Source organism: Rissa tridactyla, chromosome 8, assembly GCF_028500815.1.
Source record: "Rissa tridactyla isolate bRisTri1 chromosome 8, bRisTri1.patW.cur.20221130, whole genome shotgun sequence".
Lineage (NCBI taxonomy): Eukaryota > Metazoa > Chordata > Aves > Charadriiformes > Laridae > Rissa > Rissa tridactyla.
This window is the reverse complement of record NC_071473.1, coordinates 50,591,692-50,618,119: the sequence shown is the minus strand read 5'-3', so window position 1 is coordinate 50,618,119 and position 26,428 is coordinate 50,591,692. Positions and strand designations below refer to the sequence as shown.

Sequence of the window (26,428 nt, the reverse complement as noted above, 5' to 3'; positions counted from 1 at the left end):
CAGGCTGAGCTGCTGCAGTACGATGGGTGTCACCCATGGGGAGACCTACAAAGAGGTGGGGGTAAGGATTGTTGCTGGGCATGGTGGGACTCCTCTGGTCTCCTCAGCTTCGCTTGCCCCAGGTGTGAGAAGGGACCTGAGAACTGGACACCATATGGACGCGGGTGCTATAGGGGCACCCATGCCACGGAGAAGTGCCCTTCCTTCCCTCAAAAAGCAAACCAAACCTGATTCTTCCCTTTCTCAGCCCATCCAAAGCCTGCCGCGGTCTCGACGTTCCTGGTTTGGGGAACCCGTGAGTGGGGTCAAGGGAGCGTGGCCAGGCAGGGTTGTGCTTCGCCCGGCTCGGCTCAGCCCGGGTGAGGCTCTCCCCGCCCCGGGGCAGACCCACGCCTTGGCCCAGGTGCGTTTTTGGGCTCGCCCCGCCTCGCCGGGTGCTGCGGCGGCAGCGGCTGGGACGAGTCACGGAACGGGAAGCAGGGAAACATGCCACCGGGCTGAACCGCTGGAGCCGGCACGAAGAGGCGAAGGGATGGACGTGGTAACTGCTGGGGCACCGCTCCTTCCCACCCTCACCCCAGCGACGGGCTGCTTGGTCTCCTCCATCTCCTCTGCCCCCCCCCCCCACCTCCCGGCCCCCGCTGAAAGATTTGCTGCTTGATTTTCTGCTGCTGATTCGTAGCTTTGGGGCTGTTATCTGCCCAAAGTGCCGGGGTGAGGTGTGCGCTCTCGATGCCGCGTTTGCTCTGCGTGGGGACCCCAAAGGGACAGCTTTTCTGCCCCAAAAGAGGGCTTGAGGGGCTCCCGCTGCCTGGTTTCTTCTCCCCCCCCCCACCTCGCTCTGAGATGAGCTGCGGTTGCTGACTCTTAATTTAACAAGAAGTAGAGGTGGACTTTTTTTATTTTATTTTTATTTTTTTCCGGGAGAAGCCAGCGGGTTAATGAGTAGCCGGTATCTGCGGCGTGCTCTCGTCGGCGTGCCCGGGGTGCCTGGGCTCGGCTCCAGCCGCCCCGCTGCGGGGCAGAGGGCAGCGCTGATTAAAGATTTACCCACGGGAGCACCCTCGGAAATCCAGATAAAAGAACGGATGAAACCAGAAAAATTTCAGGAGGGGAACGCGCAGTGCTGGCTGGCCTGCGTGTCACATCTTGAGTGGGCTTTTTCTCTCCCGGCGTCGACGCGTTTTAGAAAAGCAAATGGAGAAAACTAATGGGAATTCAGTTTGGTTAATCTTTGGTACCGGCACAAACCTCCAGCTGCTGCTCTTTCTAAAAGGTGTCCTTATCATAGGCTTAAGCTGGGCTTTATCCTGCTTCCTAGAATGATATTAATGTTAGAAGAACATTTTATTTATAGGAAGAAAATATGGAAAACTTAGCTGTCCCCTGACTTTGTAATGCTCATAGCTTTCCGGCCAGTGGAAGTTTGTTTCCTTTTTATTTTTCTCCCTCTCTCATCTTGCATGGGCTTTTGCCAAATGTATTATTGTTATTCAGAGTGAATTATTTGGCCAGATGTAGCTGTAATGCACATTGGGAGCTTTTGGCAGTCCTTTAAATTTATTAGTGTATTCTCCCCACTTGTCAACTGGTCTAATTTACAGGGGAGCTGCGCTGAAGCCTCCCTGGGCTGGTGGGGCACTGGGACTTCGTGTGTGTCCCACATGCCTGCGACCCACCAGGCACCGTGTTTAGGCTGAGCATCTCCCTGAGCTGGCTTAAGGTGCTGGAGTCTCGGGGAGCTGGAGACTCGATCGGATGGGTCTGTGGCTTGAAACAGTCCCGACAAACATAGGAAGTTCCACCTAAACATGAGGAGGAACTTCTTTGCTGTGAGGGTGGCAGAGCCCTGGCACAGGCTGCCCAGAGAGGTGGTGGAGTCTCCAACTCTGGAGACATTCAGAACCCGCCTGGACGCGTTCCTGTGCCACCTGCTCTGGGTGACCCTGCTCTGGCAGGGGGTTGGACTAGGTGATCTCCAGAGGTCCCTTCCAACCCCCACCATTCTGTGATTCTGTGACTCTGACGGAAAATCATCCCCGCAGAGGCCGGGAGAACTCATTGCACCTCAGCCCTCTGCAAGGAAGCGGTGGGGGAAAATTGCATCAGGGCCATGTGTCCCTCCCACACCAGGTCTGCTCGTGACATCGGTACCGATATACCAGCGGGCTGCAAACTGAGGGAAACTGCGTTCTATCTGCACAGCGAGAGTGCAGATAGCAACGAGATAACCTTTCCGTTAATTAGGCAAATCATTTGAAGCTGCCATTTCAAGGCGAGAGGAATAACAACTCGAGGGGGGTGGGAAAAAGGGAGGCTCGTATCCATCCTTCTTTAATTAAAGGTAGTGCCAAGCTGGTGACTGTCACAGCCGTTTCTGTCACAGCCGGTGCCAGGGAGTGGCCTGACCCCAACTCCTGTTTCGCGGGAGTCCGCCTCGCCTGTGGCACGTTGAGCCATGCAGGTGCTTTTTCTTTTCTATTTTCTTCGTTTCCGAGGGCGCGGACGAGGGACCACGCACTACGGCAAAGGAAATCAGTAGGGAGAGGCAAACAGCATTGAACTCTTCAACTGCGGCGGCGGCACGTGCGAAAACTCGGAGCGATTGCATTAGGGCACCTCGCTGCTTTATTTCCTGTCTGGCATCGCTGGAGGGGTCGGGTACACGTGAGATTATTATTTTTTTGTTCCAAAATCTGATTCATCCTCCGTATGCCTCCAAAAACTCCCGTTCCCATCGGCTCGCCGCTGGATTAGGCTGTCTGGGCAGCTTACCCGGCATCGCGCTGCTGACCACTAATATGAAATATAATTGGAGCAATTCAGGCCTCTCCCCCAAGGGTTGTTTCTTTACATCATGCGCTACCCTGTGAAAGTAATAAAGTCAGTGAAAGGGGTTATTCAAGAGAAATTGTCAGTGTTTAATAAATCGTGCAATTAAATGCAATAAAACCTCAGTATGCTATTCATCTGTTCTGCCTTAACACTTAAGGCTGGGGCTTTTTTCAGAATAACGAAGTTCTGTCCTAGATAATTTTTTCCAATTTCCTCATTAGACATGTTCTCGTGAAGCCTTACAGTTCTCCGCACCGAGCTAAGCTGCCAGAGTAGTGCACCTAATGTAATCATGGCATATAAAAACTTATAGAGCAGTTCAAGGACTTAAGTAGCTCGTAAATTTTTCTTCATATTTTCTCCTCCCTAGTTCAGTTCAGGGCTGAATTGAAGCCACAACGCTGCAGGCAAAAACTGTGGTCCTCTTTCTCCAGCACGGGACGGTGAGATTCCTGGGGACAAAGGCCCGAAACAAAACGTTCTTTAAATGGAGTTTTAAACTGTGCCGTCGCTGATTAGCTCTCTTTGTTCAAAACCGTATATAACCTGGGGTCTGGTAAATGTACCGGAGAGGAATTGAGTATCTTAGCCTGTATTCATCACATGGACTGGGAGATGCTCTTGCTGTCCTTGCGTCCTGCGTGTTTGATTTGTGTGTCCTCTGCTTCGTGGGGTGGGAACAACAGCAAGGGGAGAAGCATCCAAAGAGCCACGGGGACCCTGAGCTGAACCAACATGGTGGAGGAAGAAGGTTTTGTCCCAGGGGTCATTTGGAGCCCACCAAGGGGGATGTTTGGTGCTTCTCTTCCCATGGTGGAATTTTCTAGAGGAGGCAGGGAATGGACTGGGGATCTCTGGAGCAGCATCGCCCTCTCCTCTGGCTGGTACTTGTGTACTGAAAATGAAGTGCAGCTTTCTTGCCCGGCAGGTGCACAAGCGGTATCGCAGCACCTCTGCTGGGAAGCTCTAATGTTCATTTTAGTGTTTGCCTGGGTGTCTCGAAGGAGATTCTCCAGCACTGGGTGATGTTGGGGAGCGGGAGCCCTCTCTGCCGTTCCCGCTGGCTCTGCTTGGTTGCGTTGCCGTGCTCTGCTCCTGTGTTTTCCCCTTATCTCTGCTCTATTGCCTTTATCGGGAGTGATTTGTGACCCTTTGGCGGATCCTTTGAATGAGTTAATTCTGCTCACCTGCTTCAAAAGTTTCACCAGGCTCTGCATATCCTTGGTGACCAGGGTGGAGTCTGTGGCCTCTTTCTCTCTGAAAGGATCATGATGGTATAAATTGCCTGTGGCCACCTCTGAAAGCAGATGTTTTGTGTTCTCCTCTCTTCCCCCTCCCAGGAAGGTGTGACTAATATCAGAGCCCTACGAGCAAAATTTCAAAATGACTCCAACTTGGCCCACAAGCTGGTGCAGCCGCGCAGGAAGCCTCCCACTGAGATCCCACCCAAGCCGGGCTCTGGAGGTAACGCCGTGTCCAGCCCTCTGCCTCTGAGTAAGAGAGAAGTGATAAAACCTAAGCATGAACCTGCCCAACCTGCTTCCCAACCCTCTGCGCTCACCCAGTGCAACCCCTTGGCATGGCCTCGAGCCAAGCTGGGTTACATGGAGCCGACGGGGCACAACGAAGACCACAAAGGCAACGTCTTGGAGAAAGGACTGAGTTCTCCTGAGAAAGGTCCGGAGAAGCCTCTGCCATCCTCTTGCATTGATTGGCAAGGACCAGCCCAAACAGCTCCAGAGGACCCTTCGCTCCCGAATTCTTTCCACCGTGCCCTGAAGATCTGGGAAAATGCTTTATCCTGCGGCGAGAAAGCAAATGTCATGCTCCCAACCCAACGGGCAACAAACTTATACGTGCACCCTTGCCCGGAGCAGAGGGCAGTGAGTGCTCCGGCTGCATCGGGTGGCAGCAGGACGCGACCCTCTGGAAGCAAGCCCATGCTGGACTTGCCTGCCCAGAAGAAGGACGCTCTGCGTGGCAGCGGGACGGCTCTTCCCCAGGCTCCCAGAGGACACAGGGGCTCTGATGGAGCTGCTGCTGAGAGCGCGGTGGCAACTGCGTTCTGCCAGGCGGGTTATCCTGCACCAGGAAAGCAACCTCAGCACCAGAAAGGTATAGTAGGCTGTACTCTTGACAGTGAGCATACGAGCACGTGTGTGTATAGGCGCTCTGAAAGTGCAGGGTACAGCAGCTGAAGAGAGAAGCTGCTGTGAGTTGGGACCCTTAAACAAGAGGTGAAACTGGCCCATTGGAGCGCTCCCTTCCGTCCCTGGAGGTCCTGTAGATAAAAAATGGGTCTCAAACTGCTGCTGAGCTTGGGGAAGGTGAGGGCTCCCCATCTCCACCAAATTTTTTAAAACTCACGGTGAGGGTGGTGGGTCCCTGGCCCAGGTTGCCCAGAGAAGCTGTGGATGCCCCATCCCTGGAGGGGCTCAAGGCCAGGTTGGACGGGGCTTTGAGCAACCTGGTCTGGTGGGAGGTGTCCCTGCCCAGGGCAGGGGGGTGGAACTAGATGATCTTTGTGGTCCCTTCCAACCCCAACCATTCTATGATTCAGTAAGAAATTGTCCACATTTTTAGAGTAGGATGGAGTGAGGGTAGGGGAGTATCTTCAGTTTTGGCCTGCTTTGGCCTTGTAAATGTGGCTATAACCTGCTATTATGTTTTCACACAGACATATAAAGGCTTGGCTTTTTTGCAAAGACAGCTTAGTTCAAATTAAAATGGCGTAAACGTGAGCTCCGCTCCCTCCCAGCTTTGAGAAAGGTCATGTTTGAGCTCGGAGAGCACATTCTCCTTGCAATATTTCTTCCAGAAACCGGTGCTAGGAAACTGGGATGCCGCGAAGTTCTCCTTGCTGACGTCACGCCGAGTGACGGGGCACTGAAAAGATTAAGTCTTTGTTTACTCTGGAAAGCCACCTCGCTCAGGCTGTGTGTGGAAAACAGCTACACCTCTAAACCCTGGCAGATTAAACTGTTATCGGTACAGAAAATTAAGCTGGTATTTTATAATCCAGAGGAAGGGAGCTGTCGAGAGCTGAGGCCCCAACATGGTTCACTTTGTAAAAATCTGCAAAAACGGACATTTCCATTTACTTTGCCATTCTAACATGGCAAGAGCCCCACTGTGTGACGGGGACGCTGAAACTGGGAGGGAGCAGGGCTGGTTAGAAATGTCTGTATAACAACTAATGGTCCTGCACAGATTTTTTGCTTAAAGGAGGGCTAATTGCTGCCTGTCCTTGTGCTTCTCCGGAGCAGAACCGGAGCCTCCCTTCTGCCAGCCCCGAGCAGGAAAATGGTTTGACAGCCCCGGGAGCAAGTGGCCAAGAGTTAAAGCTCTCCCTTCAGCCGAATCCCTGGGTCCAGCCCCCGGGAAGCCGGCAAGACCCCCGAAGTTTGATCTCAGCGCTTTCCGAAGCTCCGCGCCTTCGGTCCACAGAGGAAATGAAACAAGTAAGAGATTTCTAGTCTTTCTCCCCAAATCTGTTCTGCAGAAAATGAATACTAATTCGCCGTTTATTGATATCTATAAAGCCCCCATTCCAAGCACGTGGAAATAAGACGCTGTTACTTGTTTCTAACATCTTCCTCAAACATGAAAAAGAGCCCAACAGTTTCAGTGAGGCTGATCTGATTTTTTTTTTATTATTTTTTTTTGCTCTTACTCTGGAAAAGGGATCTGCTTTTCCAGGCTGGACGTCATCCCCCATGCAGAAACCCACTTTCTTCCCGACTGCAGCGCGTTGTGAGCCCTTTACAGCTGGCTGTAAAGCAACAGCAGCTGCATCTGCGCCGAGCCGATCTTTATCGCTCCGCTTCAATGGGAAATGCCTTGACTCTGCGGCTCACAACTGTGGGAAGGCACAATAAAATCGGTAGAAACTGGTCTGCTAATCCCCCCCTTCTGTTTTGAATACAACAGAGGGCAACGTCGTTAAATGTTCCAACATCAAGAAATGCAAAAGTTCAGTTTCCCATAATAAAATCCTATTGATGTTGCATAATGGAATATTCTGGACCGCTTATTAAGCTGCTAAATAGTTTTTCTTTATAGATACAGGCTTAATTATAGCCAGATCTTTAGGCAGAACTTTTGCTGAATTCAAAGGGAGCTGCTTTTCTAGGAAGGGCTCGGCTAAACTCTCTTTGGCTTTACTGTGCCAGTGCTTATCGGTCTGCCCTGGCCTTGATAAGAATAAGAGAGAGGCTTTCACTGAAACTCTTTTCTAACCTATTTGCCTTTTCTAACTATATTAATTTGATTAAGGAAACTAGTTAGATTTATATGTCATTGTCTCCATGCTCTCTAAATATTGCTCAATTATTGATCTCTAGAAAGCCTGAGGTTGTTGCCTGGAAACACGAAATAATGACGTATTAACATAGCCACATCCCTAGTTTCTGCTGGCAATCTTATTTCACGCCTGCCTTTGTGTGTGGTGTGCTGCCTCGAGCGAGGGCCCTCCCCGTCACACCTCCCCGTCGCTGCAGCCCGTGTTCTGTAGGAGAGTGGTCTTGCCTTCAAAGGCTAATCCTCTGTGTCTTTGTGTGCAGCTGCTGATGAAGAGGATTACTTGACTCCTGAAAGGTGAGTTCGTAGTGAGGCAACGTGTGGCTCGTAGGTGACGGGAGCACCCCCATCCCGTGATGCTGGGGCATCCCAAGCTTGGGCAATCCCAAGCACAAATATAGGCTGGGCAGAGAATGGATTGAGAGCAGCCCTCAAGAGAAGGACTTGGGGGTGTTGGCAGATGAGAAGCTCAACACGAGCCTCCAATGTGCGCTCGCAGCCCAGAAAACCAACCGCATCCTGGGCCATATTGAAAGAAGGGTGACCAGCAGGTCGAGGGAGGTGATTCTGCCCCTCTGCTCCGCTCTGGTGAGACCCCACCTGGAGTACTGTGTCCAGCTCTGGGTCCCCCAACATAAGAAGGACATGGACCTGTTGGAGCAAGTCCAGCGGAGGGCCACAAAGATGATCCGAGGGCTGGAGCACCTCTGCTATGAAGACAGGCTGAGAGAAAGCTGGGGTTGTTCAGTCTGGAGAAGAGAAGGCTCCAGGGAGACCTTAGAGCCCCTTCCAGTCCCTAAAGGGGGCTACAGGAAAGCTGGGGAGGGACTCCTTATCAGGGACGGTAGTGATAAGAAGAGGGTTAACAGTTTTAAACTGGAAGAGGGGAGATTTAGATTAGATATTAGGAAGAAATTTTTCACTCTGAGGGTGGTGAGCCCCTGGCCCAGGTTGCCCAGAGAAGCTGTGGTTGCCCCATCCCTGGAGGGGTTCAAGGCCAGGGTGGACGGGGCTGTGAGCAGCCTGGTCTGGTGGGAGGTGTCCCTGCCCAGGGCAGGGGGGTGGAACTAGATGATCTTTAAGGTCTCTTCCAACCCGAACCATTCTATGATCCCCGTGCAGCCTGGAGGGAACATCCCACTCCCGTAGGCAGTGATTTGCTGCAGCTCTGGGGGTAGCGCGAACCTACGTGGCAAGCTCAAAGCCGGCTGGGATGACCTTCTCCTAAAGTAGAAAGCTTCCTCCCTATTTTCTCCTCCAAGCTCTTTCAGCAGCGTGGAGAGCCCTGCTGTGTTCGTTAGGTCTGGTTCAGCTGGTTGGAGGGAAACACTGCCAGTGCTTTGCTTGCACCCACCCACTGCACGTTTTCCCTTCCTGTTTGCCATGCACTTAAGCTCAGTGTTTTTAGGAAAGAGGTGCTTTTGAGAACTGTTGCTGAAACAAAGCCCTGACGTAACTGGCAGGTGCTGAGGGTTGGGGGTTTTTTTGCCAGCAGCAGAGGAACTTGCCCTCCTGCGTGTTTGTGCAGCCACTGCCCTCCCTCCCCATCCCCAGGACTTTCAGCTGTCTCCAGATGCTGAGATTTTTATTGAGCGGTGGTCCACACTCGGTCTCCAGAGGACGTGAGCCAGCCGGTTCAGCTTCTGATTCCAGAAGCGTCTGAACCGGCCTAAAAATCTTGCAGACAGAATTGGTTTTGCATACAAGGGGATCCCAGCTTTTTCTGGTACGTCTCTGGCTTGCCCTGAGTGGGTCGTGTAGTGGTCCTGGCTCCGTGCCACAGGAACAGCAAAAGTGGAGAAAAAGATATTCGTGTGCGTTGTTTTGTCTTAGATGTGGGAATACGCAGCTAGGAAAATAGGAAACAATGGCTGAACCAGAGCAAAAAGAGGTGAATTCTTAAAATACTTTCTGTGCCCACACAATGAACTCTCGCGGCTAACGACACAGCGAGTTGTGCTTTTCACATCATGAGGTGTTCCTGCCAGCCTTGGCTCGTGTTTTGTTTAACTTTTAACCTGTACTTGTCAGAAGAGAACTGGTCAAAAAATAACCGGCTCCAAGGCTGTCACGCACCACAAGGAAGCTGTCCTGGTAATATATTGTAGCAAGATTAGCTATCTTCCTCTAATACTTGTGGTGTGGTCTCTACAATAGGTCACTTGTTAAATATTAACCGTGTGATAACTGGGGAAATGAGTGAAACGAACTCCAGAACGAAAGCAAAATCGCGGGGGTTTGGGGGCAGAAATTCGCCTCCCTGAAGCCCAGGGAGCCTCACCTCTAATGAAGCCCGGTCTCGTAGAGACGCTGACGTAGTTTTTTGTGCCAGCTAATCTTGAGCTCTGGTTCCTTGTTCGGGGATAAACACTCTGCCTTCACTGGTGCTAGTCAAGGGTCCATCAACCCAGCTGTATTTCAGGACGGGTGTAGCACTGGGGTCTATATAAAGGGCTGTCTGGTGTCCAGCCAAGCTCTCGGGATGTTGTTTTCTCCCGGGTTTTATCCCCAGGGTTGGGCTGGGGAAGTGAAGGGTAGGGGTTTTCCTGGTCTCCTCTTCGTTAAGCGATGGCACGTGGGGACAAAATACCTGCTTGCGGTATTAATGCACTATGTATATGTGTGTCCCCGTGAGCGGGACCTACGTGTCGAAAACATGCTGTGGGACCAGCAAGCTGGCAGGCACTGCTCCCAGTACTGGGGGGCTGCAAGGGAGAGCAGGGGGGCAGCTTTCGGCATGAACACAAGCTTCTGCTCGACTTCAGGTGTCCTTTCTTACTCTGATTTCTCTACTGTTAAAATGCACCTTGAGGTCCTTGTTCCTCTTGTTCTGGTTTGCAACAGCTACTTAGTCCTTACTGTGTTGATGCTGCGTTGTGACGGCAGGGTGATTCAAGGAAGACCAAACCCTCCCTGAGGTTTTTTTTATAGGCTTACTGTTAAAAGATGGAGGTTCTCACTATAACTCTTCCCGAGGCTCTTTCACCACCCTAGCCTGTCCCCCGCAGGTCTTGCAAGCTGCGTCTTGTGCATTTGCCGCTTCCCAGTACGCTCCCGAGCTGCCGAAACCTCGGCTGCCGTGGGCGGAGGGGAAGCCTGGGGGCTTTGCCTGGGAGCTCTGGGAAAGCTTGGATTTCTCTCTGCACCCATTCCCAAACAAATCTGATTTGACTTGCCGGAGGAGGAAAAGAAAAAAGGAGAATGAGGAGATGGGGACGGGGCTGGGAAGCCCAATGCTCGAGGCTGTGCGGTGCTGTGGCTGGGACACCTCGTGTCCCCCCCGTGGATGGCAAGTGCCACTTGCCGTGTCAGCGTGCAGTGCGTCCCTTGATAAAGCTCAGGAGCAGGACCTTTATACGTGCCCTCTGATGTTTGTATTTTCCCCTTCCTGTTTCCTGAAGCGAGAACCAGCATGCCAAACGGTGCAACGGGGTTGTCATTAATTTTTAAGTCGCGGTGGTAGGTTTGAAAAATGCTGCGCTCCGATTTCCTTGGACCTTTTGTTCTGTGTCTGCTTGAGGGATCGCTGTAGGCAGAAGCCCATAATCCCAGTATGAAGTCTGCTGATGTGCCACAAGCCCTATAAATGCTGCCGGTCCTCCCAAAGGAAAAGCAGTGGGGGTGTGGAGTCGGGGGGAGGCTCGGCTTTCTTGTAGGCTCAGTATCAAAGCACTCGAATTCCTTGTCCTTAAGATGAATTTTTTTTCTTTTTCAGACTTCTAAAAGGACGAGAAAAAAAAAAATCACTTGTCTCTTTTCTCTCATCTTCTCAGTGCTCAACTTGAAGAGCAGCATAATGATGAAGAAACCCCGATGTACCTGAATCAGTCTGGGGACGCCACAACCTTGTGTGTCATTGAAGGTACTTCGCAAGGCGAGGTTGCGAGGCGAATTACACGCTATCTGGGACAGAGCCTTTAAAAAAGGAAATAATGTAGTTTCTCCAAGCTGAAAAAAAGCAGCTGCACATTGGTAGGGGTGACCAAAGATGACTGCCTCTATTGTCCCTCTGGGCACTGTCGCAGAATGAGGCACGGACAAAAAAGAACCAGCATGTTGGTGGTGAGATGGTGCTCAGTGTAAAATTGCGCTGGGGAAAAGTTAAAGAGACACTACCCATGTAGAAGAGAAAGAAAATAAGGTAGTGAGGCAAACCTCAGCATCTTCTTGGGAACAGGGGGTTTTTTCAGGGTACAGAACTTTTCCATCTCCGTCACTACTTCTTCACAGTATAATTTTCTCTATCAGAGTTGCCACTGCTCTGCTTTTACTTTTTTTAAAGTTTTCCCTTTTGGGGGAGGTTAGTTTCTGCCTTGTGCATTGGTTTTCTCTCCCATTGGAACAGGAGCCAAGCAACTTCCCTGGGGGAGCCCACCACAGCCCTTTTGGGTTTGCCCCAGGGGCTATGAAAACTGTGGCCAGCCAAGCTCGATGCCGCAGTCCTCTGAATGTAAGCCAACATTCCAATAGCAAATTGAAGGACGTGGCCAGTAGGACACGGTGAATGTACCATGGTGAATGGGTGCCTGGACGCTGAGCATGTGGGCTGAAGCCGGGTTTTGCAACTTAAAGTGCAGTGACTTTAACACAGACTGAAATGTAATACTTGTTCACAAATATCTTTTCTAGTACCTAAGGAAGAGCCTCAAGAGTACAAGGTAAGTGTCCTCACAGCTGCTTTTGATCTTCTAGGCTCGACTGTACCATACATATAGTGCGTTCTATCTTAGAAATTTTTAATATCTGTATTTCTTATCTGCTGAGTATTTCTTTGTGTGTGTTGTCTGTGAAGACTCTCAAAACCTAAGTAAGAAATTGCATGAGGACTAATGAGGTTTCCAAACACACTAGGGGAGAGAGTCAATTCCCTCGACTTCCTCTGCAATCATGTAAGGAAGTGATAACACCATCTGGACGTTGGTGGTAGACCAAGTAAGTGTCAACCACCGATATCAAGATCATGAATTCTTGGAGGGAAAATCCACTGAATTGTTCTGGAATTTCCTGTCAAAGGTGGGGCTGGTGCTGGTAATCCCTCTGTGAAGGCATAAAAGCAAAATTGAGCCAAGTTCCTTCTCACGGCAGCACGCTTTGAGCTTTGGCTCATAAGCGAGGGCGACTGTTGTGGGCACGGCTGTATGGGTTTTCATCCCCTCCTGCTGGATATCTCTGCTGCAAACTATGACCTGACTCTGGTCATTTTACCCTGGCTACAAAGGGGGTGGAAGTTTACCTTGGCAGTGGAGATATCCTGCAGTGAAGGCAGGATAGTGCATCGCAGAGGGCAGGAATTGCTACAGCTGTCCCCAGAGAAGACCTGCTTGGTTGCACGGCCGGGCTCTTGGGGGGTAGCTGGGCTGAGAGAACACGTCGCCTCGTGCCAGGGGATGATCATGTACTGGGTATCAGTTCCGGCTCTGCTGAAAGAGGAGAAACGACTCGTTGGAAAATGTCAAACTCCACTTTCAAGTCCTGACTTGCAAAGCAACCAAATTGTCCAGGAAATAGCACAGGTTTCCAAATGCACTTATCTGTGCGTGATTTGCAGAGACGTTCTCTGGCTTGGCCGTAGTCTTATTTTATGGTTGGTTGGAAAATTCTTTATTTAATAAAAAAACCTTCCTCCTCTTCTGTAAGCTCTCCAACCTGTAATTGCTTTCATTCTGACCAGTAGCTGCATTGGCCTGATCCCTTGCACTGTTATATTATCCCTGTACAGTTTGTCAATATGTGTATCCCCTGTCCTGCGAAGTAGAGGAAATATCCTTGTCTGATGACTATTCCAAACGTAAAATGCTTCTGGGCTTTCTGAAGAAATATTTCTTTAAATACTAGATGACAGTTGAGGTCTTGTATAAAAGCTCAACTGCTGAGAAAAGCACAGTGGCTGAAGGCTTTCCTCTTCTTTATTCTAGAAACAGAAGACCTTTTTCTTTGCCAAATCCAGGTAATTTCCTTTCCTTTCTCTCGAGCTTCTAACCCCACAACTAACCCAGGTTAGGGTTAGAATATTGTAACACTCAGTAAATAGAAAGAAATTTCATATATTTCATGACCAAGACAATGTAGACAATGATGCTCTTCTCTGTCAGCACTCATGGTTTCCAAGATTATTTTCATTCTAAAGCAATATCTGGAAGGGAGATTTTCTTCTCTCCTCTGGCACACCAGAAAATCCATTGTCTTTTCCTGCTGAAACCTGAACTCTTTCAGCATAAGAAGGGAGAGGTGTGAGACTCTCATACTGGGACGCCGGGTTCCAGGTCCAAAGCCGTGTGGTAAAGGCAAGGTCCACACTGAATTTCACCCTATAAATGTCACCTTTCAAGCTCCTTGCAGTGTGCAATTACTGTCACTGGCTGACGGCCGGTTTTTTTGATGGGGGTTGAAGAATCATGTGATAAAAGGGGGCCTCTTCAGTGGGAAAAGTTGTGATGCTGGAAAAAAGGTATCATGTTCTGCCTCCTGTTGCTGTATCTTCTTCCCTAAATTGCAATATAGTGTGGTGAGAGGCACATCTCACCGCCAGGTACCACCAATGGCAAATAGATCCAGCTTTTCCATTGCTGCTACTAGAAAACAATCATCTTAGTTTGTCTCTTTTCCGAGAGTGATTGCCATCACCCCAAGTAACCAGTGGCCTTTAGATTTGGATTTGCCCTTACTTTTAGTACTGGTGGTCTTTTTGGCATCTACCTCGTTCAGACGGAAAATGACTGTTTATTTGGGCACAACCATAAAGCAATCTGTCTGCCTGTGACTTTGCTAAAGCGTCTCGGTTCCAAGATGTCTCTCATTTCTGACATTTTCAGTCCTGGAAGAGCCATAATAGAGGATGAAAAAGAGGAAAAAACAAGTCTTGAAAGAGAGAAACAGGAAGGAAAGAAAATTTTCAAGGTACTGTATCCTTGAGATTACTTTTAATAAATACTGTAGGATGTCTTTTCTCCTTCTATCCTCCCTTTCTTTGGGAAACAATTGAAATTTGAGTCCTCGGTCCTGGAGTTTGAGGCCTGGGGTTTTTCTGCCTCCTCTTTTGCCTGCTCAATGTTCAACTGCTGCTGCCTAAAAGGCAGGTGGTGCTGCCAAGCAGCACCTATGTCTGCCAGAAAGCCCTGATGGAAAAGGGCGTGAAACTGTTTTAAGTCCACAGAAAGATAACTTATATTCTTAGAGACGTATATATGTAAGTTATGTTAACTCATATTAGAAAGCTGTTTCTAAAGACTCTATTGACCAAACCAAATGTCTGATCTCAGACAGGTGAAAATGAATACGTATCTCCCATTAGCCACACCAAGGAAGGTGGTAGAGGTGGGATGAAGGTGCCACAAGTGAAGCACGATGTGACCAGTGCCCAGACTGCGAAGCGTCCTACCCCACAAGGGCTGGCAAAAGACGGAGCGAAGTTCTGTGAGTATCTCATTGCGCTGTTGAGTGTTTCCTCAATCCTCAGGCCCATCTGTTGCCCAAATGTCTCTTCCATATGGGAAATAATGTTAAATTTGGATACAACTCCTGAACCAATTTAGTTAAACCAGGGCAAAAGGTTGCATGAGCATTTGTATTCTGGTCTGAAGCATTTATTTTGGCTTTGCAAATAGCTTCCTAAGTTGGTTAACCATCTGCATAACTCAAACCGAGGTGTTTGTTTTTCTAACAGATTGCCCTTATCCGAGAGAGCTGAAATCCATCTCCTCTGCTTCTCATAATTTATTGAGGCTCAGAAAAGGGTTTGGCTGAGGCTTGTGGTAGAAACACACGTGAGCAGGATGAGAGCCTGAAGCCTCCCCCATCCCTTATTAAGATGGATGGTGGCTCCTTGTTCCATCTTCGTAGTAGTTCCAGTGAGTCTTTTACTGACTTCGTGCTCCTTCTGTCACGATATTCGGAGGTAACATCCAGAGCTGGTGATAGGTGCACAATTAAACCCAGGCACGTCTCCTCTGTAAGCACTATTTTGCAACTTCAGGTGTAAGTGGGCACAGGGTCTATTCTGCAAAGGCTTACGCCTGCCTGTGCAAGCCGTTGGTGTGCTAGGGCAGCATTTCAAAGATGAAAGAGAGAAAAGTACCTCTGTTGGGCTCTGCGGGCAGACCAGGAGTGTGAAGGAGGAAGTGTAAATTGACTGTGGTTGTTGTTATTGGTGTGGACCTCGGTTGTTTTATTTTTTTTTTTTAATTTTATTTTAAATCACTTCATAATAATTTTCTGGTTGGGTTGGTGTCTGTTTTTGTAAGAAATCTTGCTGGTTTGCTTGACCTTTGAACAGCTGGAGGTAATTTCTGTTGGTTTTGTTGTTTTTTTTTTTAAATGCTCATGGTGAGCCTCCTGCTATTGCGTCACCAGAGAAGCTGATTCGGAGAACTGTTTGGTCCCCCCGCCCCCGCAACTCCCCTGCTCTTTTCTCCTTCATGGGGGTTTGAATGTTTTGCAGAAATTTTGGTCATTAACTAGACCGTATTTGGTTCTGGTACACCTGTGTTCATTTAGAAACACTATCTGCTTTTATTTGTGTGGCTGCATTTCTACATTATTCCAACTCTCTTAAACCAGTTTTAAGGATTTGATATTGCCGCTTAACAGAGTCCTCCAGGAATAATCTTTTTCACACCTCATGAGGTGCAACTCTCACGGTCTATTCCAGCCCTTGGTGAAATACATCTCCGGGATGCCCTCTCTCCTTGTCTCCTTTCTGAGATGTTGATTTACAGGTGTATTCCCAATGGGCTGGCCGGTTATTTGGATCTCAGCATCTCCACCAACCATGCTAAGCCCACCCTTCAATCACTCTGTGAACATCCATGAATAGTCTCTTGGGATGTTTTCTGGTGAGGAGCATTTAGGTCAGAGCTGCCACAACAGAGAGTATTGATGGATGTTTTAATTTTTTTAAAGCTAAAATATTTCAAAGCTTTAAAATGGTTTAAAGTTCAATGCGTTTTCTTTCTCAAAGTGGATCAGAGCAGAGACTTTCCTGGTCTCCTGGAATGGAAGGTGTGTCTGTACGCTCTTATTTGTTGTGGCATCAACTGTTGTCCTCAACAGTTGTCCTTGCCCTGAGAGTAGTTCCTGAGAAAAGCTTCTAAAGCAAAGGTCCTTTCTCGTTTCCAGTGCCTTATGTGTATGTTGGTGCTCCAAAGTCAGAGGTAGAAGGAACAACCTTGAACCAAAACACTTGGCTGTCTCTGCAGGCACCAGAGGATATATATGATGACGTTGAGGAAATGCAAGATAGACTGTAAGCATGGACCTGGGCTCTTTGCAATGGACGTGTCTATGAAATGTCTTTTAAAAACTACGCTGCACCACATCCTCATATAATATTTCTGTCTTTTAGCAGCCAAGCGTCAGATGCCTCAAGTCAGTTTGCGTCAGCCAGCAGTAAGTGCAGCACATGGGGAAGCTCGAGCGGGAGCTGCTTTTAATTTGGGATGGTCCCTGGGAGATGATGTGAATAGCTTCATTTAACTTTCAACATCTTTAGTGTCTCCTTCTGGCCCGGTTGCTCTAAATTCCCATTACAACCAGCGGGGAGCAATACACGTGTCTAGCATGGAATTCATTTGAGCAACCTCGAAGCCTCTGTAAGAGTAAAATGTAATGGCCTGGGTGCAATTTGTCCAGCAAACCTCACCTCATCGCCGCTGAACTTGGTTTGTGATAATTGCATGCCTTGGTTTGAAGTTTCAGGAAACAGCTGTGAAGAAACATATGAAGATGTTGAGATTGGGGGTGATAATCCAGCAAAACCGGAGTAAGTTGCAATTTCTTAGCTTGCATTTCGAAATGCTGACCGTACTTCATTGATTTCACATGCCAGGTACTGGCTGGAAGCCTTTTTTTTTTTTTCCTAAATGCAACTGCAGAAAAGTTGTATGGGTGGGCTTCCCCCTCTTCCTCCCTTTTTCCCCTTTGGCTGGCACTTAGGGAGCAAAAAATAGTTGCCAAAATTAACCCCCTAAGCAGTGAGGCCTTTCTATTAGAGCTTGTGGCACTCTCCATCCATTGGGAGCGCTCCCCTTACAGCCCTCTGCTTGCATAAAACACACAGGACGCTCTTGCCACCCTTCCCTTGATCAAAAGCGTTGCTCGGCTGTAGCTGAGAAATTGCACCTTTTTTTTTTTTTTTTTTTTTTTTTTGTGTGTGTGCCAAAAGAGGTAATGCCCAAGGCACGAACGGGGACCTTGTCCCCACAAAAAAAAAAAAGGGACAAAACGCTCACATTTCAGATCGCAGAAGTTCGGAAAGCTGAAAGGAGCCCAGGCTGTGAGCTAATGCCTGCAGCTGACATGCTGTAACTAACTCGCAACCTGCTCTTTTTTTACGTAGCTTCTCAAGATATTTGCTTCCACAGGGTGTGTTATAAAAGCAATGAGTTTTGCCGCCTCAGGTTTCTACGTTGCCTGAGCTTCCCAAATGGATTAAGAGGTGAAACGGGAAGTCAGTCGTGTTTTTGCTTATTAGCTTTGTGTGGTTCCCTACCCTCGTGCAGTAAAAGGTTTCCTGCATCCTTTTGTAAGAAACAGAGACAGCCTTTGGGAACGGCATATGGGCTGGGGATGCTGCACACAACTGCTTCCAGTGCATCTGGTGGCTCCCTTCTAAGGAGCAGTGTGGGAGGAATAATAAGGTGTTGCTGTACATCTGCTTTTCCCTTACGGATGTGAGACTTGTACCGGCTTGCATCTGGATTCAAGTCTAGCTGATGTGCGCGTGTAGAGCCTGCGTGTGTTGGAGAGGGGGGGAAAAGTATGGGAAACCTGAAGCCTTAGAGGTGACCGGGCACTTATTGAAAGGTGAAAGTGCCATTTCTCTGCAACTTGTCCATGGGAGTTGAGTGGTGGATGTGCACGAGCTTCTCCAATGAGTGGGTGGTGTGTTGGCATCTGCATCTATCTCCTGGACCAACCACGCATGTCCTGCACCCGCCGGGAAGCGTGCCCAAACCTCTTCTGCGCCCCTCTGCACATGGCTGCTGAACAGCAGCAGAAATTAAACTCTGTTGCTAATTCACGGAGGAGCAGCGCCTCTCGCTGGGTTTCCTCACAAAGCTAGGGTTTGGGGCCAAATTCACGGGGTTCAGAGGTCAGTGTCTTAACCCCCGAACGAGTCTTTATGGAATCTTTCTATTGATCCCATGTGCAGGATTAGGCATGCTGATACACATAAAGTATTTTTAATAGTACTTGCGCATGGGTCCTGTCCCCCATGTGAGGATCTTGGTTCTTTGCAGATAGAAAATCACTGAGTATCTTTGCAACCTCCCATAAGCTTCAGAGAGGAGTGTGTGTAGAGGAACGTCCTTCTCAAGAGCGTACACAATAAAAAATGTGTGATGAAGGGCGGCACAGACAGATGCTCCTGATGTCCTCCTTTAATGCGCACTGCATGCTTCTGGGGAATTTTGTCCCTTTCATCAGGAATTTTTACTCCAAATATACCTGGATCATTCCGTAGTTGCCGGGTTAGAGAAGGACAACTTCAGTTAACACCGAAAAGTGTGAAGCTAAGCAAAGGTTTGAGGTTGGACTTCATAATTAAGCACCTTTTGCTGTGTGGGTGCCTGACCCATTGAATCCATCATACCATACGTGATGCTGTTAAGTCTTAAACCCGACTGCTGAGCTGAGGTCTAAGGTCTGCTGACCTTCCTTTACCTGCTTCAGGATCTCTGGGGCTATGAGTATTGCATCTCCCACGTACTTCAGTGCCTGGTGCCTCTTTAGTTTAAAATCTGTTTCTGTTTTGGACAGAACAGAAAAACAAAAGAGATTTGGAAACTTGTTTAAGATAGAGAAGTTGACGCTGAAGAATATCAAGCTCAAGGAAAACTTCAGGTAAGAGAACGCTGGTTGTCCAACCCCTTCCCCCTCCAAACCTCAGGATTCATATTTGCAATAAGTTGAGAGCAGGACGTCTAAGAGTAAGGAATACAGCTTGATCTGGAAAGTTATGCCAGAAGGGCTTCTATGAACTCATCAGGAGCTGCTCTGGCAGATGTGGCCACTAGTCCATCTGTGCAGCTTCTCCATAGTCTCTGGCATGAGGAATCTACAGCAGTTGGTCCTACAGCGGTGTCCCAGTTTTCATAGGTTTTCTGCTGCCTTTGGAATCTTCCTGATACCTCAGCATGATGCTGCTACGCAAGGAAACGTAGAAATGTGACACCTGCTGCCTAGACCTGTAGGCCAGGATTCAGCAGAGACTTCTGATGTGCCTCTTCAGGGTTGGCTTTTTTTATTCCAAGTACCATTTATAGTCAAGCTGGCAACAGCATCTGCTGAAGAAGTTTACTGTTGAGTCTGTAGTCTAATAAGTTAGGATAGAGGATATTGTATAACTTCCTATAGTGCCCTTTCGGGTACTCTTAATTTAATATTCAAAACCCTGGTTAAGGTTGCATGGAAGCTACCTTTTCCTCAAGTGCACAGTAGCTGCCTGCGGAGCCCGTCCTCCGCATCCTCCGTGGCTGCCAGTGTGTGCCTCACCCTGTGCACAGTGCCTGAGGCCAGGAAAACGCTACTTTTTCTTATTTCTGTGGCAATTCCAGGTTAACCCTTTCCTCTTTTGTCCGAGGAAGGTTTGTTTTACTTAAAAACCTTTTCACAGTAGGTACTCCACCATGTTGGTTGCTCCTTCCTGCATTATTGCTTAATATCATCATAGGGAAGGAGGCACCGGGTTTCATGACATTGTCTTGTAGCAAAAAACCCTTAAAGCTCCTGCAAGCATCTCAGATACCTACAATCATTGTCACACTTACATTCCTGGGGAACCCATGATGTTGGCAGACTACAAAGAGGGAATTACTACTGACTACAGTTACCAGCTCTCCAACAACTGGCGTACTGTGTCCAGTTCTGGAGTGCTGTGTCCAGTTCTGGGCTCCCTGGTTCAAGAAGGACAGGGAACTACTGGAGAGGGTACAGCAAAGGGCTACAAAGAAGATTATGGGACTAGAACACCTCTCTTATGAGGAAAGGCTGAGGCACTTGGGTCTCTTCAGTCTGGAAAAAACACGGCTGAGGGGGGACCTTACCAACATTTATAAATAGTTAAAGGGTGGGTGTCAGGAGGATGGGGCCAGGCTCTTTTCAGTGGTGCCCGGGGATAGGACAAGAGGTAACGGGCACAAACTTGAGCATAGGAAGTTCCACCTAAACATGAGGAGGAACTTCTTTCCTGTGAGGGTGGCAGAGCCCTGGCACAGGCTGCCCAGAGAGGTGGTGGAGTCTCCAACTCTGGAGACATTCAAAACCCGCCTGGATGCGTTCCTGTGCGTTCCTCTAAGTGAACTTGTTTTGGCAGGATGGTTGGACTAGATGATCTCCAGAGGTCCCTTCCAACCCCTATCATTCTGTGATCAACCCTCTAGCTATTGGGAAGGGGCATAGGGGTGGGCAGGAGGAGGGTGCTTTTGCCCATTTGGAGTGTTCTTTGGATGCAGTGTAGAACTTTCATAACCTGTGAGATGAACAACACATGGCTCTGGTAGCTGCCGTGGAGATGCTTATTTAGCAAGGGATGTAATTCTGGCAAATTTGGTTGGTGTCACGGTGGCACCCAGATCTGCCTCCATCGCTTCAGCTGCGAGCGCTGCGTGCTGCCAGTTTGTCGGTGCTCGTGGCTTTTTGGGCGATGCTGATGTGCAAAATTGTTTCTAAAAGCCTCTTTCTGTCCGCAGATTGTTTTCCGTCTCGGTATCAAATTTAGGTAAGCAACACGCCTGTACCTGTCTCTTGGGGGTTTGCGTGTGTGTATGAAGAAGCAAATGTATTGAGTGATGGAAGAACAACTTTAGGCATTGTGCCTTTCTCAGAATCATGTAATGTGGCAGTAGTAACTTTGAAGACTTCGTAGACATTTTTGCTTCATTTGAGGTGGGTTTTTTTTGCTTGTTTTTGGGTGGTTTTCTTTGAAGAGGAGCATTCGTTTTGCAGATCTGAATATATTTAGGAAGGCAAGGTGTGAAGCAGTCCATGCTGAGACACTGCTTCCAGGCTGGCGGTGGTGCTTAACAGTCGACCGCGCTCTGGCAGCTCTCTGTAAAACTTTGCTGCTTATCGTTGCCTGCTGGAGGGACACGTTCATGCCTCGTGTAAATGGGGGTGGATGCAAAAACTGTCCCCACTAATCCAGCCTTTAGAAGGTGCTGGTGTGGACGAACCCACGTCCTCAGGATGGAAACCCTGCCCGGGCTGGCTGCAGTGTGAAGCTGGGGCTTTGCTGCTGCTCCTGCTCCATCCCTGGAGCTGGATGGCCAAACCCGCACAGAAAACTGCCCACAAACACAACTAACAAACCCAACCCTCCTGCCTTTTGTTTTGACTGGTTTTCAGAGTCCTGAGGATCTTCCTTTCACATTGCCTTGGCCCCTTTGGGTTGCGCAACCAGCAGCAGCCCCAGTTTTCCTCTGCAATCCGTCACTTTGAATACCAGGCTCGGAATGACATCTCCTAATAATTTTCTCTGCCGCGTTTTGGTTGACAGTGGCTGTTTCCCAGGAGGACACGGTGTACGACGATGTCGAGACGGGGCAGAGAGACCCAAGGTGAGGAGGGTGCCCTCTCCTGGGGCTGGCCTTGGGCCAAGGAGATGTTCTTCTTGGCACAAGCCTGTGCCCCGGGGAGCCTGCAGTACTGCAAGCCACCGAGGGTCATGAGCTGGGTCGGGATTCAGTCCAGGTGCCCTCCCCATGTGTGTTTGATTTGGCAAGGAGCGTCCCGCAAAATGTTTCTTCAGTGTTACCTAGTTAGTGCCAAGAGACGTGAAAAGGAGAGAGCTGCTCCCTGAAACACGTGAAAATTCAGATAGTTTTCCTAAGGAAGGAAAACTCCAGCTCCCAGACCCGATAATCAGCCCTGTCCTGGCAAGCTCCTTGTCAGAAAAATTACTTTTAATAGGAACAGCATGTCTCAATGTCTTGCTGCCAGATGATTGTGGCTTCAGCGCGTGCTGGTATAAATCGCAGCAAGTGTTTGCGTTTCAGTGGTGGGTGTGGGGGGAAGCCGGGGAGAGAAATCACAACTTTGGAGGTACACGGGTTTGGGGAGGGGGCACAGTCTGCTGGAAAATCCTGAATTTCTGTGTGGCTCTTTCCCCTCCTCTCAGAGAGAAGGATGACAAGTACAAAACCTGGATGCCAAAATTTCGGGTGGCGAAAGAGGATAAGGACCAAAGGAAAACCAGCGATGATGTGGAAAGGTCTTGATTTCCATTCTATGTTTTCCCATGTTGTCTAACTTTGTACGTGTCTCTGAAATGATTTGCAGGAGTGGGACGCCCCTGATTTTGTGCACATTTTCCGTTGGCTGCTGCTCCAGGGTCCTTTCCCTTTGAACTCAGCTTTCAGGAAACTTTGCAGAAAATATCTTGAGGGCAAAAAAATCTCTTGGATCTGAGCTGTATGCAAGCGGGGGATACCCTGAGGGTCTCATCCTGAAGTTGTCTTCCCACGTAGCCAACACAAAAAGATGCTACTTGCTATATATTTGGCTGCTTTTCTGCCCTGGTCAGTCCCGTTTCTTCTTTAATTGTGCCTGAATTAAATATTTGATCTCTGTGGATCAGCTGTTGCTATTTTGGCAAGAGCACTGTGTTTAGAAGCCCTGTACACAAGGTGGTAATTGCCTGTGTGTTCCCCTTCCCTTGTTTTAAAGTATTGATTTCTGGGGTCTTCTTTTTCCAGTTGGGTTTATTCCGTTGCATCTTGCTGTAGCATTTGTGCATAAAAGGAAGAATAAAGCTTTTTGTTACCGGTGCTGCAAAAAATTCACGTGGAAGTAGGAATTTTCCTTTCCCTTTTAGAGTAGAAGAATGTGCATTGCAATGAGCTTTTTCATGACCCAGTACCCAAGACTTCAAACGAATCAGAGATCTATTTTATGGGTCCTTACCACAGAGTTCCCGCATGGCATTGCTCACACGCCCCTTGTTGTGTTGCGCAGAGTCGTGCGTATAATTTTACGGACTCTCAGAGATCACAGGTCCTGCAGGCCGAGACTGCCAAGGAGGAATCTCTTCACGGCTTAAAAGTCCCTAATTTCAGCTCTTGTTAATTTTAAGCGCGCAAAAGTTAGCCAAGGGTGAATGATTTATTGCAAGGGGGTGGGTTTTGTTTGTTTGGCTGTTTTTTTCCTGTCTCGGTTTTAAAACGAGAGTCGCAGCTGGAATTTTATGTACAAACCCGAAAGAGTGGCATCTCCGTACGCAGGGAATGCCCCAGCATGGATGGCTATTGCTCCCCTTGAGGCTGATTATAAGAGCTTGTTTTTCACTTTAAAGTGCCATACAAATGTCTGCTTGGGTGACTTTATCCTCCATGTGCTAAAAAAGCAACAAAAATCTGGAGACCTGTGCCAAGCCCCACTTCCATAAATGACTCAGGATGAGAGTTATCTGGGGACTCTTTGTGTTTGCATATAAATAAAACCAGAAGGAGACAAATTGCTGGGGGAAAAGTGAATTGTTGACTTCTATAAAAATACGACTGATTTGAAACACTTGATAGAGAGTTTGTTTGTTCCCACGCTGCTTACGGAGAATACAGTTATTCCGAATGGAGATACAAAATGGCTCAAGTTATGCTCACCAACAGGATCAAGTTGTATATTCATTGTTTTATGAAAAATAGAGATGCGAACAGTGTGCTTTGCTCTTCCAAGAGTTCATTGCAGGCAAGAGCGGATTTAGGCTCTGGGTTGCATTTCCCATGATGCCAGGGGTTATTTAAATTATTAAATTCCTGGGGAGGAATAACCCCATGCACCAGTACAGGTTGGGGGCTGACCTGCTGGAGAGCAGCGCAGCTGAAAGAGACCTGGGAGTCCTGGTGGACAACAGGATGACCATGAGCCAGCAATGTGCCCTCGTGGCCAAGAAGGCCAATGGCATCCTGGGGGTGCATCAAGAAGAGCGTGGCCAGCAGGTGAAGGGAGGTCATCCTCCCCCTCTACTCTGCCTTGGTGAGGCTGCACCTGGAGTCCTGTGTCCAGTTCGGGGCTCCCTGGTTCAAGAAGGACAGGGAACTGCTGGAGAGGGTGCAGCAAAGGGCTACCAAGATGATTATGGGACTAGAACATCTCTCTTATGAAGAAAGGCTGAGGGATTTGGGTCTTTTCAGTCTGGAAAAAAGACGGCTGAGTGGGGACCTTATCAACACTTATAAATAGTTAAAGGGTGGGTGTCAGGAGGATGGGGCCAGGCTCTTTCCAGTGGTGCCCGGGGACAGGACAAGAGGTAACGGGCACAAACTTGAGCATAGGAAGTTCCACCTGAACATGAGGAGGAACTTCTTTCCTGTGAGGGTGGCAGAGCCCTGGCACAGGCTGCCCAGAGAGGTGGTGGAGTCTCCAACTCTGGAGACATTCAGAACCCGCCTGGACGCGTTCCTGTGCCACCTGCTCTGGGTGACCCTGCTCTGGCAGGGGGTTGGACTAGATGATCTCTAGAGGTCCCTTCCAACCCTATGATTCTATGATTCTATGAAATGGAGCTCAAGTTGTGTGTGTGTCTCTCAATGCAGAAAGATCTTCAAAGTCAAGAAGCGTGATGCAGAAAAAAGCAAGAAGATGGAGAAAGAAGAGAAGTTTTTTAGAAAAACATTTATGGTACGTGTCTCTCTTTAGAGAATTAACTATGTCAGAGGAGGAAAGCAGCCATGTGTCATGCTTAAGAGATGCATGGTGGAAAGCTGTTGGTCCTTATCTATGCTGGGAGGGATGTCCAACTGACCTGCCTCCTTCTCCCCTAATCTGGGATCTTCATCTGGCGCATTGCTGGTTATTTTCCCCCTCTTCAGCCCCAAGCAAAGCCTCACAACCTATTCTGAGATCTCTTATCTCCATCCCTACCCACAGCCCTTAAAGACATCTCACAGGAGTCTAGAATTAACTTGTGCTTTTTATTTCTTCTCTGCAGTATGACAAGGAGATCAAGGTCATCAACACGGCCACTGCCGAGTGCTCGGTCCCCAGTAAGAGGAGAGTTGACCTCCCGCTCACAGCTGGAGAACAGCTGGATGTTATCGATGTCACGGAGGGCAGCGCAGTGATTTGCCGCAATTCGGAGGGCAGATGTAAGTTTGCAGAAAGTCTCTGGCATGGGTGGCCACTCCTCAATCCAGTTTGGAGGGGCAAGCAACAGTGCGTTCTTTGTGCTTAGCCATAGCGACTTCATTTGTTCAGGAGTTTACTAATTTACTTCTTTTTTTCCCCCTTCTGTCAGATGGGTATGTTCTAGTGGAGCATTTGAACTTCAGGTAAACTCAGACTTTATTTATGATGATGCATATTTTCTTCTCCATCCTGTGTACAGATATTTGAGATCTGGAGGAATGTACTTAAAACTTCTGAAGGCAGGGGAAGGTTAATGTAAACAGCCAGTATTAAATATTAAATAAGTATTTCCAGTTTTCGTCTGCTGTTCTGCTGTTATGCAGGTTTCCAGTCCAACTGCAGCTAAAAAAAAAAACCCGTCCAGTCATGACTTGTATAAATTGGAGATTCTTGACTTGCCTTCAGATATGCCGTATTAATTCACATCTGCTGCAGGCGTGGGCCACTCGGTGTGCGTCGCCTTGCCAAAACACACCCTTAAGTCCCTTGCTGCAATATCATTTCCTTGCATGCTCACGCATAATTGATAGAAACGAACCTCTTATTGCCCAGGTGCCTGTTGCTGCGGAACTTTCTTTTTTTTTTTTTTTTTTTTTTGAGACAGACAGTACTAACTGCCCCGAGAGCTGCTCTCCCCCCTGGAGCATCCCTGAAGGTGAAGGTCTCTTCTGTCCTTCCCGCATCCGTGAGAGTCCGCCTTGGTCAATTGTGGAGAGCTGATGCGATTGTAAATAAAGTTTTATTTTTTGTGCTTACAGTTAAATGTGCAAGAGACGTTTCCTTCCCCCCCCGCCCCCCCGCCCTCCATTATTTAGAGCATGTTAGTTATTTTCAGGATTTCTCACTTTTTGGAGTACCTCGTGGGTCGGCTCTGAAATAGCTGGAAAATTTCTACACCTGCATGAAAAAAATTGCGCAGTTTAGTTGCTGCATCTCGTTACTGCCTGTTTTAGGAGCTGGAATGGCAAGACTCCCCAAAAGATTTGCTCTTTGGAAAGCAAACCATATAATTACGAACTGGTTTCGGTCCTGACCAAAGTATTGAGAGAAGAAGTATGAAAAGTATTGAGATAAGAAGTATGTTCCGCCACTCTTGCTGGGTTAAATATATAAAATAGTGGAAAGCTTGACTCATTTCTTTCCAGAAGACATTAAAAAAGAGTAAATAAAGCAT

The 26,428-nt window shown here is 48.4% G+C and overlaps 1 protein-coding gene across 4 annotated transcripts; it reads left to right on the top strand.

Moving 5' to 3' along the window:
• Positions 1–355: 355 nt before the first annotated feature.
• Positions 356–26,428, top strand: FYB2 (FYN binding protein 2). 4 transcript variants are annotated; one of them, XM_054213009.1, is made up of 20 exons: positions 356–541; positions 4,176–4,950; positions 6,102–6,296; positions 7,398–7,431; positions 10,908–10,996; positions 11,764–11,792; positions 13,050–13,081; positions 13,947–14,031; positions 14,394–14,547; positions 16,249–16,375; positions 16,475–16,518; positions 16,822–16,891; positions 18,892–18,975; positions 20,823–20,851; positions 21,629–21,689; positions 22,250–22,342; positions 24,663–24,747; positions 25,058–25,214; positions 25,364–25,397; positions 25,859–26,428. In XM_054213009.1, exons 1-20 carry the CDS (start codon positions 533–535, stop codon positions 25,866–25,868), a joined length of 2,196 nt encoding a protein of 731 aa, XP_054068984.1. In that variant the 5' UTR covers positions 356–532; the 3' UTR covers positions 25,869–26,428. The 4 variants fall into 4 exon arrangements, with proteins under 4 accessions (XP_054068984.1, XP_054068983.1, XP_054068986.1 ...); XM_054213008.1 differs by lacking the exons at positions 25,364–25,397; positions 25,859–26,428 and having other exon boundaries at positions 25,058–25,300; XM_054213011.1 differs by lacking the exons at positions 16,249–16,375; positions 16,475–16,518; positions 16,822–16,891; positions 18,892–18,975; positions 20,823–20,851.